The sequence below is a fragment of the Acipenser ruthenus genome, chromosome 6, assembly GCF_902713425.1.
Source record: "Acipenser ruthenus chromosome 6, fAciRut3.2 maternal haplotype, whole genome shotgun sequence".
In the NCBI taxonomy this organism is placed as follows: Eukaryota; Metazoa; Chordata; class Actinopteri; order Acipenseriformes; family Acipenseridae; genus Acipenser; species Acipenser ruthenus.
Genome location: NC_081194.1, coordinates 36,295,787 through 36,309,672, shown reverse-complemented (window position 1 = coordinate 36,309,672; position 13,886 = coordinate 36,295,787). Strand labels below are relative to the sequence as shown.

The 13,886-nt window shown below is 40.5% G+C and overlaps 1 protein-coding gene across 3 annotated transcripts in view; it reads left to right on the top strand.

Moving 5' to 3' along the window:
* LOC117411388 (sorting nexin-9-like) overlaps positions 1 to 13,886 on the top strand; it is a 227,263-nt gene that overhangs the window by 60,417 nt on the left and 152,960 nt on the right. For all 3 annotated transcript variants that reach the window (XM_059025354.1, XM_034921779.2, XM_034921780.2), the window contains one exon: positions 13,760 to 13,855. In XM_059025354.1, coding sequence (XP_058881337.1) covers positions 13,760 to 13,855 — 96 coding nt within the window. The remainder of the gene's footprint in view (positions 1 to 13,759; positions 13,856 to 13,886) is intronic.

Here is a 13,886-nt window from a genome sequence, read left to right as displayed (position 1 = left end):
CAGGGCTTCTCCCTCTGATTGGTTCTGGAGACAGCAGGGCTTCTCCCTCTGATTGGTTCTGGAGATATCAGGGCTTCTCCCTCTGTCACTGGTTCTGGAGACAGCAGGGCTTCTCCCTCTGATTGGTTCTGGAGACAGCAGGGCTTCTCCCTCTGATTGGTTCTGGAGACAGCAGGGCTTCTCCCTCTGTCACTGGTTCTGGAGACAGCAGGGCTTCTCCCTCTGACAAAACTTTCATCAGACCACAAAGGCGCAGTTGCCTTAGCTCGGCTTGCTCATGGTGGGGCAAGCTAATAAAGTTCAACATCCCCAGCTTCGAGGATGTAAGGAACCCGGTGTGGCTTGAGACAGGATGTAAGGAACCTGGTGCTCCTTTTTTTTGTAACACAGACAATTACTGCAGTTCTCCACCAAGGAGCACTAATTAAACTTTTACAAATTCCTAACTATAAGTATCGGATGGCTAAGGTATTTACTGATTTTCACAATACTTTATACACAGGCTATATACAGGTTACACACAGACTTCACACAGACAAACCTGTTTTTATATCTGCCTGCTTAACCCCAGGCAGGTGTCCCTCATTCCAATAGAGCCAAGTGTTTCACAACCTGGCTCTAATTTCAACACCAAGGCATTCTGGTTGGTGTAGTCCTGTATCAAACCCCTGGACTACATTTTTCCTCCCTTTACTCTGTCAGAACAAGTTATAAGAAACATAATAAACAGAAATCAGTGCACTTAATAAAAAAAGTCCACAGTAAATGCCACTTTTATTTATTTGGCAGATGCCTTTATCCAAGGCGACTTACAGGTTAGAGGGCAATACAAGGTTACAATGCAAGCTTAATAAATAATTCAGTATAGTTTATAGTAAGTGCAAATAATACCACTAAAATAGAATATGAACAAGGATTAAAACAAATTATATCAACAATGACATAATAGTAATGCAATAGTGCAAGGATAGTGCATTAGCTGAGGATCCAGTAACGTGGTGTGTAGAAATCCAGGGCATAGTAGGAGGGGCAGATCAAGAGATCTAGAAGTGCAGTCTAAACAGGTGGATCTTGAGGAGGGGGTGGAAGGCAGTGAGAGACAGAGCAGTCCTGAGGTTCTCCGGTAGCTGGTTCTACCACAGAGGGGCTAGGGAAGAGAAGGAGCAGACACTGGAGAATGGAGAGTGGAGGGAAGGCATGACCAGTCAGCCAGTAGGAGGAGCGGAGAGGGCGAATGGGGGTGTAGGGAGACACGAGGGATTGGACATGGAGGGGCAGTGTGGTGAAGAGAGTGGTAGGAAAGAACAAGGGTCTTGAATTGAATGTGAACAGAGATAGGGAGCCAGTTGAGGGTGCGAAGCAGAGCGGTAGCATGAGAGTAGTGAGGTTGGGGGAAAACAAGATGAGCAGCAGAATTTTGAATGAGCTGAAGGGGGCGATTGGGCGAGGCAGGGAGACTAACAAGGAGTTACAGTAGTCCAATCTGGAGAGTACAAGAGCTGCTTTGACCAGGAGTTGAGTGGAATAAGTAGTGAGAAAAGGTCGGATTCAGTAGATGTTGTGAGGAAAGAAACAGCATGACAGGGAAGAGATGTGTTGAGAGTAGGAGAGGGAGGGGTCAACAATAGAGATGGGAATTTTAAACATTTAAACATAAAAAAATAAAAAAGAAGTGGTTAAACGTTGAATAATATGCTAGACGTATAACCGGTCACGTGACAAATTTCACCAAACGCATATATTTTAATATATACATTTTAGTAATTTATCATCATATACAGTAGTCTGTCGCGTGCCCGACTGCTGTGATGCCATAGTAAGGGCGAATATTATAAAAAGGAAGGGATTTGGCAATTGCCTCCATGTAGTTTTAGGCTTTATTTTCAGTCAATCTGACACTTCATCGGTGCACTCTGGGTTCATGCTGTAGTAGGCGTGGTATGGTGTCAATTGCACGGCAGGGTAAGAAAGTTTATTTTTTTTTGTGATTTTTGTTATATATGTTTAATAAAATGGCATCTCTAAACAAAGGAACGAGGCAAAGCCACATTTGAAAGTATTCTGTGGAAACGGACGAGAACCGTGGTATGCAAGTAATTATGACAAACAAAATTTCTGTACCACAAAAACACAAGTTCAATGCTTCACCATTTGAAATGAAAACATTCAGAAATTACTGTGGATGGAGTTACTGATGGCAGTAAAAAGCAAACATTCACATTATTAATATTAATTCAGAGAACACATAAGTGGAAATAAATTATGTGTAGGTTTTTTTTTTTTAATTACCAGTCCAAATGTACGCACATCATTTGTTTAAAAAAATAATTAAATAAAAATGTCATTTATCTATGTAATTTGTCAACAGAAGGGGATTAAAAAAATGAATAAAAAAAATTGGATTTCCCATTTGTGCCACCGATCCCTGAACAGTAGATATAACAATGCATTGGAATCTGTGCATTTGATAGATTCTGTAACATATGTAAGCTGTGTTTTTTTTTTTTCTTAGGGGTCCAAGCATTGATGTTACTGGAGCCCTATTGTAATTAGGCTTCCCAGCCACAATGGCTGGGAAGCCTATTGCTATTGCTGGGATTATTATTAGGCTTCCAAGCCAGAATGGCTGGGAAACCTATTGTTTCTGTTAGGATTTTTTATTTTTTTTCTTCTTTTTTAAAAAAATCTCTGTTGCACGGAAACTCACAAAACTTGGTAGGGTGGTAGTCATTTAAGTGTCAGATTGAAAATGAAGGTCATAGGTCACATGGTATGGCGGCCATATTGGATTTTTCGAGAATTTTGGTCAATCTTAAAAAATCTTCTTCTCCGAACCGGTTTACAGCAGAGATCTGAAACTTGGTGCAAATACTCCCCTCATGATTTAGATTTATGGTTGTTCAAGAGAACTCAATCGGTCACATTGGTTGGCGGCCATATTGGATTTGTCAAAAATATTCAAACAACTTCTTCTCTGAATCAATTTTGCCGATTGAATCAAAACTTTGCATACGTGGCCTTCGCAAGGTTGTCTATCAAATTTGTCACTACATATGTCACTACATAATAAAACATGGCCGCCGCAAGCCAATCAAATTTCAGCTATGGTCAATTTGCATATATTGCAGTGCTTCTCTATGGTGCAATGTGGTAGAGTGAAACTTCATACAGTAGTAGAGGACTGGGAAATTAATGTCAACGAAAGAATGAAGTTGATTGGTCACATGATTTGGCAGCCATATTGGATTTTCCAAGGCAAATTTTCGTATGTCCGTAAAACCAACACTGTTGCATGAAAACTCACGAAACTTGGCAGGGTGGTAGGCACCTAAGGCAAGTTGTGTCAGAGCGAAAATGAAGATCATAGGTCACATGGTGTGGTGGCCATATTGGATTTATCAAGAATTTTGGACCATTTTATAAAATCTTCTCTGAAACCACTTATCGCAGAGATGTGAAACTTGGTGCAATAGACTACCCTCATGGCCTAGATTTACGGTTGTTCAAGAGAAGTCGATTGGTCACATGGTTCAGCGGCCATATAGGATTTGTCAAAAATATTCAAACGTCTTTTTGTCTGAAACCATCTTGGCAAGGTTGTCTATCAAGTTTATTCAAAACAAGTCGCTACATAAAAAAATATGGCTGCCGTGAGCCAATCAAATTTGAGACTGAAAAGTCTTGATTGCATAAGTATTCACCCCCTTTGCTGTGACACCCTGTAATAGGGGAGATCTGGACTGACTGTCTGGCACATCCGTATTACTGCAGGTAGAGGGCAGCAGTCTCGTGGGATCCGCCTGTCGGCCATGGCGATGACACGGAGAGGTGGGGAAGAGTGTGTGTGTGCTTTCCCTCTCTCTGAGTGGCTGAGGGGGTGGGCCTTGGGAGACTGCTCGGCCCATAAGAACTGGCTTGGTTATGCGCTCGGGTGGCCGTGTTGGGGGAAGTACAGTGTCGCTGGCAGAAGAGATAAGGAGCAGGCGAGCCCGACTGAGGGGACAGCCTTCTGTAAAAATAATTTACAAAATAAAAGAAATAATTACCTACCCGAGGGGACGTGTATAGATATACGGGGAACCCTGGCCAACCCCAGTGTATAAGCACAGCGGAGTGTAGGACGGAGACCCGTGCTGACCGGCTTAGCGGCAGTGGGGGCACTGCATAAGCAGCACTTTTGTTTGTAGTTTTATTATTACTGTGTTTTATTTTCCCTTTTTCTTTCGCCTTCTGTTTTCATTATTACTTTTGAGCACTTGAAGGTGCACGGAGTTGGATACCTGTGTTGGTAACCCCGTGGTCCTGGTTTACTGTCGGCAGTATCCAGACCATGGACAACAGCGCCCTCTGCGGGCTAAAGTAAATAAAACAATTAATAAGAAAAATAAATAAATCTGGGCACCTGTGCGGTGTTTCCAAATAAAATCTTCTGTCTCCTGTGTCAGTGAATACCCTCACCCTTCCATACACCCCTAAGTAAGCTCTGGTGCAACCAATTGCCTTCAGAAGTCACATAATTAGTTGAATGGAGTCCACCTGTGTGCAATTAAAGTGTCACATGATCTCAGATTAAATACATCTGTTTCTGGAAGGCCCCAGAGTTTGTTGGAGAGCATATCTAAACAAACAGCATCATGAAGACCAAGGAGCTATCAAAACAAGTCTGGGATAAAGTTCTGGAGAAGCACCAATCAGGGTTGGGTTATAAAAAAATATCCCAAACTTTGAACATCCCCCGGAGCACCGTTAAATCCATTATTAAAAAATGGAAAGAATATGGCACAACCGCGACTCTGTCTAGAGAAGGCCGTCCACCAAAACTCAGTGACCAGGTAAGGAGGGCATTAGTCAGAGAAGCAACCAAGAGGCCAGTGGTAACTCTGAAGGAGCTGGAGAGATCCACAGCTGAGATGGGAGAAACCGTCCATGGGACAACTATAACCCGGATGCTCCACAAAGCTGGGCTTTATGGAAGAGTGGCGAGAAGAAAGCCATTGCTGAAAAAAACCCATATCAAATCCCGTTTGGATTTTGCCAAAAGGCATGTGGGAGACACGGCAAACATGTGGAAAAAGGTTCTCTGGTCTGATGAGACCAAAATTGAACTTTTTGGCCTTGGCGCAAAACGCTATGTGTGGTGCAAAGCCAACACTGCTCACCCTGAGAACACCATCCCCACAGTGAAGCATGGTGGTGGCAGCATCATATTATGGGGATGCTTTTCATTGGCAGAGACTGGGAAACTGGTCAGGATTGAGGGCAAGAAGGATGGAGCCAAATACAGGGAAATTCTCGAGGAAAACCTGTTTCAGTCTGCAAGAGACCTGGGACTGGGGCAGAGGTTCACCTTCAAGCAGGACAATGACCCTAAACACACAGCCAAAGCTACACTGGAGTTGTTTTAAAAACAAGAACCTGAATGTCTTAGAATGTCCCAGTCTAAGCCCAGACCTCAGTCTGATTGAGAATCTGTGGCAAGACTTGAAAATTTCTGTTCACCAATGGTCCCCATCCAACTTGACAGAGCTTGAGCAATTTTGCCAAGAAGAATGGGCAAAAATTGCAGGATCCAGATGTGCAAAGCTGGTAGAGACTTGCCCAAAAAGACTCACAGCTGTAATTGCTGCCAAAGGTGTTTCTACCAAGTATTGACTCAGGGGGTTGAATACTTATGCAACCAACACATGTCTTTTTTTTTGTTTAATTAACTTTTGTGTCACAATAAAAAATATTTTTCACCTTCAAAGTGTTAAGTATGTTGTGTAAATCAAATGGTAAAAATCCCAATTAAATTCATTTTAAATCCAGGTTGTAACACTACAAAATGTGGAAAAGTCCAAGGGAGGTGAATACTTATGCAAGGCACAGTAATTCTCTTCTTGTTCAACCACACCAGTGTGGCTTTGGCTTTGTGCTTTGGGTCATTGTCCTGCTGAAATGTGAATTTCCACCCCAGTTTCAGTCTTGGCTGACTCAAACAGGTTTTCCTCAAGGATTCACCTGTACTTTGTACCATCCATTCTCCCCTCTATCCTGACAAGCTTCCCAGTCCCTGCTGAAGAGAAGCATCCCCATAACATGATGCTGCCACCACCATGCTTGACAGTTGGGATGGTGGTGTTGACTGGGAGATGTGCAGTGTTGGGCTTGCGCCAGACGTAACGCTTGGAATTTTGACTGAAAAGTTCAATTTTTGTCTCGTCTGACCTCAAAACCACATTTTTTACATGTCTGCAGTATCATCTACATGCTTTTTCGCAAACTCCATACGTGCTTTAAGATTAAGCTTTTTGAGTAATGGCTTCTTTCTTGCCACCCGTCCATACAGGCCAGCTTTGTGTAGGGACCGGCTTATTGTTGATGTATAAACACTGACTCCCATCTCAGACACAGAACTTTGCATATCTCTCAAGGTCACTGTTGGCTTCAGAGTGACATCCCAAACCAGTTTCCTGCTTGCCCGGCTGCTCAGTTTGGGAGGACTTCCTGATCTGGGTAGTGTCTGGGTGGTATGATGCATCTTCCACTTCTTAATGATGGACTTCACTGTGCTGAGAGGAATAATCAGCGCCTTTGAAATTTTCTTGTACCCTTCTCCTGCTCTGTGCCTCTCTACCACTTTATCCCTGACTTGTTTCAAAAGCTCCTTGGTCTTCATGGTTGCTTTGTTGGATCACTTTGTGAGTTGCAGGTTGAAAGTCTTTATATACCTGGGTGAAATTATCTACAAGTTAAACCACTTTGAGTACACACAGACTGAAACCATTTCACTAATTTTGTGACCTTTCAAACAAATCATTTGCACCTGAGCTGATTTACGGCTGCAGCAGCAAAGGGGTTGAATACTTATGCAACTGAGATTAATCTGTTTTTCTCTGTAAATCTTACTTATTTATATTCATTAATTTATCAATGTGGAGTAGTTTGTGTAGATTCTACATGTAAAATCTAATTTGAAAGTGTCATGGAATATGCTCAGGTGCCAACAAAATGTGAAAACTTTACAGGGGGGTGAATACTTCTTACAGAATAATCTACAAATTAATTTACCAGTTAAATTAACCAATCAGAAATTTGAATTGAGTGAGCCCTACTTTCAATATATACTTTGGTGTGTGTGTATGTATATATGGTTTAAACGCTGACACCTGCATAGGGTGACCAGATAGCAAGAGTGAAAAGTCGTGGACACTTTCACTTGGTGAAGGGAGGATAGAAACCTTGTTTAAATGAACTACTGCACAACGCAAGTGACGCAAACTGCATATCTCTTCTTCTGTAGATAGGGTTTTTTTTATTCCTTCACCTTCCTGTGTGCATTACACTTAGGCAAAAACAAAAAACGTAGAGAAATATCTTTTTTTTTTTAATCCAAAGCAGTTAACTTTCTTGTTTACTGTTCAGATGACAACAATCCTATCCGTGCGTCTGTACTGGCTTTTCTGTGACCTGCGTACTGTACGTAACAGGTGGGACAAAGTCAGTGCTGCATTGTTTTGATTTAGGTTGCTAAATTCCTAGTTTTCAGCATTGGACGTAAAATACCAAAAATGGACAACAAAGCAAAACAAGCAAAGTATATTTCGCCTGAGGATCGTGGCATTTCCCAAAGAAACTGTACATGCAAATGGAGGTAACTGTATTGCGCATCTTGTAATGTGACTTAAAGAAAATACGATCGATCGCTATTTAGCTTGAGAATCACACATTAAACAAAAGGCTACTACAGAGGCTACTGAACAGAACGTAAAACAAACAACAGCTTTCAGAAAACAAACTGGAAAGTGAGTGCAGACAAAAAAAAATTATTCCCGTGTTGGTTGTACCCAAGTTAAATCAGCACTACAGGTACAATTTAAGCACACCTACCTCGGTTCAAACAACCTGCTGTTTACTTTTTAAACGCAGTTAGAATTTTAAACCCGAATAGACACGTTTTCTTTGTTTTGACTCGGTACTGATAAAATAAATTCCTGGATGGGACAAATTACATGACAATGAATGTGCTGCATATATGGACTTTATTAAAGAATGCCAGATACCCTTGGGTAGCCAAGTTTTGGGACTGTTTCTAATTGATTTCCACATCTGTATAACTTGGCAAAGCTTTGACTTGCACTTCCAACCAATTCAGTGGATGCAGACGTGCAGTTTCAATGTATGTGTAACGTGGGGTTACAACCCTCACGTCAGTGATAATAGGAAATAACTTTTAGTTTAAAGATATCCCCTAAACAGAGGTTTACAAGAAACCTTAGCTTCACAACTCATAAGAACATAAGAAAGTTTACAAACAAGAGGAGGCCATTCGGCCCATCTTGCTCATTTGGTTGTTAGCTTATTGATCCCAGAATCTCATCAAGCAGCTTCTTGAAGGATCCACGGTGTCGGCTTCAACAACATTACTGGGGAGTTGGTTCCAGACCCTCACAATTCTCTGTGTAAAAAAGTGCCTCCTATTTTCTTTTCTGAATGCCCCTTTATCTAATCTCCATTTTTGACCCCTGGTCTTTGTTTCTTTTTTCAGGTCGAAAAAGTCACCTGGGTTGACATTGTCAATACCTTTTTGAATTTTGAATGTTTGAATCAGATCACTGCGTAGTCTTCTTGTTCAAGACTGAATAGATTCAATTCTTTTAGCCTGTCTGCATATGACATGCCTTTCAAACCTGGGATAATTCTGCTTGCTCTTCTTTGCACTCTTTCTAGAGCAGCAATATCCTTTTTGTAACAAGGTGACCAGAACTGAGCACAATATTCTAGGTGAGGTCTTACTAATGCATTGTAAAGTTTTAACATTACTTCTCTTGATTTAAATTCAACACTTTTCACAATATATCCAAGCACCTTGTTGGCCTTTTTATAGCTTCCCCTCAACAAAAAAAAATAAACTCTTTATTGCAGAATGAAATAAAATTAAAACTTTGCTTTGATTTTTGTGTTATTGTTTTTTCACCAACATCAATTATTTCCACTAGGGGAGAAAAGCTGGAGAAATATGCAAGTCTTGCCTGAACTCTAAATTTGGTCCCCTTCTGTCAGGTGACAGCTATCCAATTAACCACATCTCAGTAATCAGAATTATACCCCCAAACTACATGATACTCTCAGTTTATAAACTCATCAGTTAAGAACAATTAATCTCAACACTCAAAACTTTAACATTTCAAGTTACAGATATACTCAGTCGGCACCTTCACTGCACGAAGAAAAATCAATAACAGTGTAAACAGTTTTTCTAGTACAATTAACACCGTGATTCTTTCCTTTACTGTTTCAGTCTTTTAACCCATCTTGTTCTCTTTTTTAGAAAAAAATCCACACCGCAAAAAAAACACTTTAGCTCAGTAAATCCAATGTCACAATCTGTGTTTTATAAAAAAAAAAAATAAAAAAAGTTCACTGGCAAGGTCTGTTTTAGAATAGAATGTTCAGTAGCACAGTTCGTTTTAAATAAAAAACAAGAAAATCAATAGCATTTCTGTTGTAAGAAAAAATGAATTAAAAAAATACTTTGCAGAAAATGTATGCTCTTCAATAAAGTACTTCAGAATGCACAATTTTATACAGTCCCGTTTCAAAAAACAGTTCAAGGCAGTATAGTATATACTCAGTTCCTTCTTCGTTTTCACAAAAATATACTTCACTTACAACAGTTCACCTTTTATTATTTATTTCTTAGCAGACACCCTTATCCAGGGTGACTTACAATTGTTACAAGATATCACATTATTTTTACATACAATTACCCATTTATACAATTGGGTTTTTACTGGAGCAATCGAGGTAAAGTACCTTGCTCAAGGGTACAGCAGCAGTCCCCCACCTGGGATTGAACCCATGACCCTCCAGGTCAAGAGTCCACAGCCCTAACCACTACTCCACACTGCTGCCTAAGCTTCCCTTTTCAGTTAAAAAAGAAAAAATCAATATTTACTACAAAAAATATTTTGCAGTGTCTCGTTTCAAGTCTCAAGTCTGTTCAAAGTAACTACTGCTGCTTCACTGCATACAAATAATAATAAAAAAATCCAGCAGTCGGTATATTAAGAGTTCAGTACTGTAGCAAGATAATTATGTACAAATGCAGCGAAAATCATTGAACTGGCATTTTTTCAAACCTCTGTGGAGATTTGGTACCTGTTCCCATATTACTGAAGCAATACTGTCCCACAGCAGTGTTCCGTTCCAGCTCCAGCCACCTTCTCAAGAGCACGGCTTGGTTACTCTGAAAGGCTCCAGGTCATCTTCTCAAGAGCACGGCTTGGTTACTCTGAAAGGCTCCAGGTCATCTTCTGAAGAGCATTGCTTGGTTACTGTGCACAGCTCCAGGTCATCTTCTGAAGAGCACGGCTTGGTTACTCTGCACAGCTCCAGGTTATCTTCTGAAGAGCACGACTTGGTTACTCTGCACAGCTCCAGGTCGTCTTCTGAAGAGCACGGCTTGGTTACTGTGCACAGCTCCAGGTCATCTTCTGAAGAGCACGACTTGGTTACTCTGCACAGCTCCAGGTCATCTTCTGAAGAGCACGACTTGGTTACTCTGCACAGCTCCAGGTCATCTTCTGAAGAGCACGACTTGGTTACTCTGTATAGCTCCAGGTCGTCTTCTGGATTACTGCTGTTCAGTCTCCAACTGACTTTACTGTACCGAATTCACTGACTGCCGTTTTCTCGGCAAAACCTTCAGTTTGCTTTCTCTTTTTTACTGTTACTTTTACTTTACTTGTACACCCAACTGCTAATCCTCCATCTTGCTTCAGACCAAACCTTTTTGCCCGCCCCTCATCCAAGCTGATTGGATAGATACAATATCTTCCCGTCGAAACAGAAAAAAAGGTTTTTTCTTCCTTAAAAAGACAGTGCTTAGTTTCAACCTATTACATACGGGCAAATCCACACCAGACAGAGAATGTCGGCAGCAACTGTTGGGAGATGTTGCATGCCTTTTAACAAATGACAGCTATGAAATATTATCTAGGTGTATTTAATGTTTAAACAGGTCCACGAAATGTCTGTGAAATCCTAATTAAAATCCTAATCCTAACTGGATGACTTGGCCATGCACATAACATCCTTTTTGGCAATGACTTAACTGTAGAACTCCTTGCAGCTCAGGCTGAAATTCATTTTTACTTTTGAGCTTCGATTACTCGCGCAAGCTTCAATTCACAGTAAATAATAATAATAATAATAATAATAATAATAATAACAATAATAATAATGTTATATCCCACCGGCATGATGCTTCACATCCAGCTGGCCTCCATGTGATGCCGTGCTCTTTTTTTTCAATTTACAAAATGCCTTTGTAACACAGTCATGTGATTGAATCCAGTTTTTTTTTCCCCCACTATGTTCGGTTCTTGCAGGAGAGTTGGTTACAGAGAGGAGGGCGGTTTCCATGGAGTGTGCAGGACTTAACCCAGATTGAAGTGGGTCAAGCAGGGAGTGCTTGGTGAGGAAGGATGTCAGCTGGTGGTGTACAGCTTACTCGAGTCTTGGAGAGGAACAAGAGGAGAGAGACAGGGCGATAGTTCTGGGCAGAAGAAGGTTCAAGAGAGGGTTTCTTAAGAATGGGGGTGAACCGAGCAGTTTTGAAGCCAGAGACCAGAGGTGTTAATTAGGGAGATAAGGGTGCAAGTAGTTAGCCTGGAGTCCAGGAGTAAGGCGCAAAGGTTCATGTCAGATAGAGGTGTGAAAGTTGAGAATGGGGGGAGGCAGGAGAAGATGGTCTGGAGAATAGCTTCTGAATGTCCTCCATATTGGAGCAGAAGAAGGCAAAATCACCAGGTGTAATGGATGAGGATTGGGGATGAGGTGGGGGTTTCACCAGCAGGTGTCACACACTGAAACTTGTGAATACTAAGCACGCAAAGCGTACATTCAGTTACTCATTTTATAATGTACAGTATGATTGCGATAACAGCTTGAATATGCCAAAGCCTTCAGTGTATCAGGAAGTTAAGCAATGCTTTTGCTGATGAGATGGAGAAATACAGCATGCTCCTGCCCAAATGAAAATAGTCATGGTCATATTATATAAATGAACCACAGAGGCTGAGTCAGTGGGTGCTCTGGGGCTTCAGCATTCACAGGGAAAAAATCGGGGATCAGGAGCACCAGCCAGGAAATTTAACATAAGTTGAACAGCAATCAATTTGGATAAAATGTTGCCTAATATGATTCAGTATCTAAGATATTCTCCACTAGTATGCAACAAAGTAACTCCTATAGTATTACATACAAGGCATTCTAAAAATTACTTCACAATGAATACCACAAGTTATCAAAATTACAATAGGATGTCTTTCATAGATTCCTAAGGGCAAATCAAATTGTGCTGGATACAATCAGATTAACATAAAAGTACCTTTAATTATTCCTAAAAAAGCTTTTAAACTAACATTTATACAGTAAGATATCTGTTATCTAATCACATACATATATATTAACCCTATATCATGGTTCACCTCTCTTCTTAGGTTCCCTAATAAGCATTAACCTTATGTTATACTTGTGTATAAAAAACTGATTCATGCTTTTATTACTTTTAGGCTTGATAATGCACTTTTATCTGGAGTCTGTATGAGAGTTATAAACAAGTTGCAATATGTGCAGAATTCTGCCTCCCGTGTTTTAACCCATAAGCATTTTGGGAACATATTACACCTGTGCTTTTTAAACTACATTGGCTCCCAATACGATTCAGAGCTGACTTTAAGATCCTGCTCCTCACGTACAAGTCGCTCCATGGCACTACTCCAGGATACCTGCGAGACCTGCTTCATGTCTACTCTCCTGTCCACACTCTCCGGTTATCTTCGACCACCTATTACCAAGCTACGGTCCATGGAAGAGAAAGCCTTCTGTAGCAGCTCCTTACCTCTGGAATGCACTACCCAGCTCTATAAGAGACTCAGAGACTGTGGAGATTTTTAAAATCCACCTCAAAACACATCTTTTTAAACTAGCTTTTAAGGATCTGTGTTAATGCTGTCTCTTACTTTGTTGAATGTATTTTTATTGTTTTTTATTACTGTATTTTATTTTGCCCTGTCGTTTGTTATTTTGTCTTCTATCAACTATGTTGCATGCTTTGGGATTGGAAAGGCACTTTATAATTAAAATGTATTATTATTATTGTAAGTTTCCGTTGTATAGCATTTCATAAGTAAATCAGTAAAGACTTTTCAAGGCAGCAAAACTGGGCTCCTCTGAGGAACAATTAGAAGAACATGGTACAGCACTAATAACTTGGTAGCCATTTCTGCTGCAGCAGTGGTGCAACAGCAGCATACTTTACAGCAGTTTCGTAGGATATTGAACAAAAGAGCTTGAGCAAGTTTCTAATTGGCTAGGTCACATCAACATTCACACTTCCTTGAAGCAAAGTTGTTAATGTATATAATGCTAAATCTGGTCTTAATGTGGATCCTGAGTTACCTTGATCAAGGAAAGTGTTTGTAGTTTTAATCTAATTATTTTGATTACTCAATTTAAATCCGGATCGTTATCTGGTTTTCCAAAGGATCTTCCTTTGAAGCAAAGTCGTCAAGGCTAACTGCTTACACCATGTTAGATAAATTACCTTGACTAAGGAACCTTTGCTGGAAAACTAGCGAGTGTCTCTGAATTTGTCTCAAAGTAATTACTTAGATCACTTACCTGTGTATTGTTAAAATAAGCCAAAAATGACCTACAGGTATTATAGAATTATAAACAGAACAGAATGACTGTCTTTTCTCTCTTGTCTCAGATTATTAACTCTATTGGACCTGCTATAGACCTCTCTGCCTTTGATGCACTGGCACCTGCAACGCAAAACAATGGCTCTACAGCAAAGAACAACCAGGTGCAGTATACCTTTTTCACGCTTTTACAAG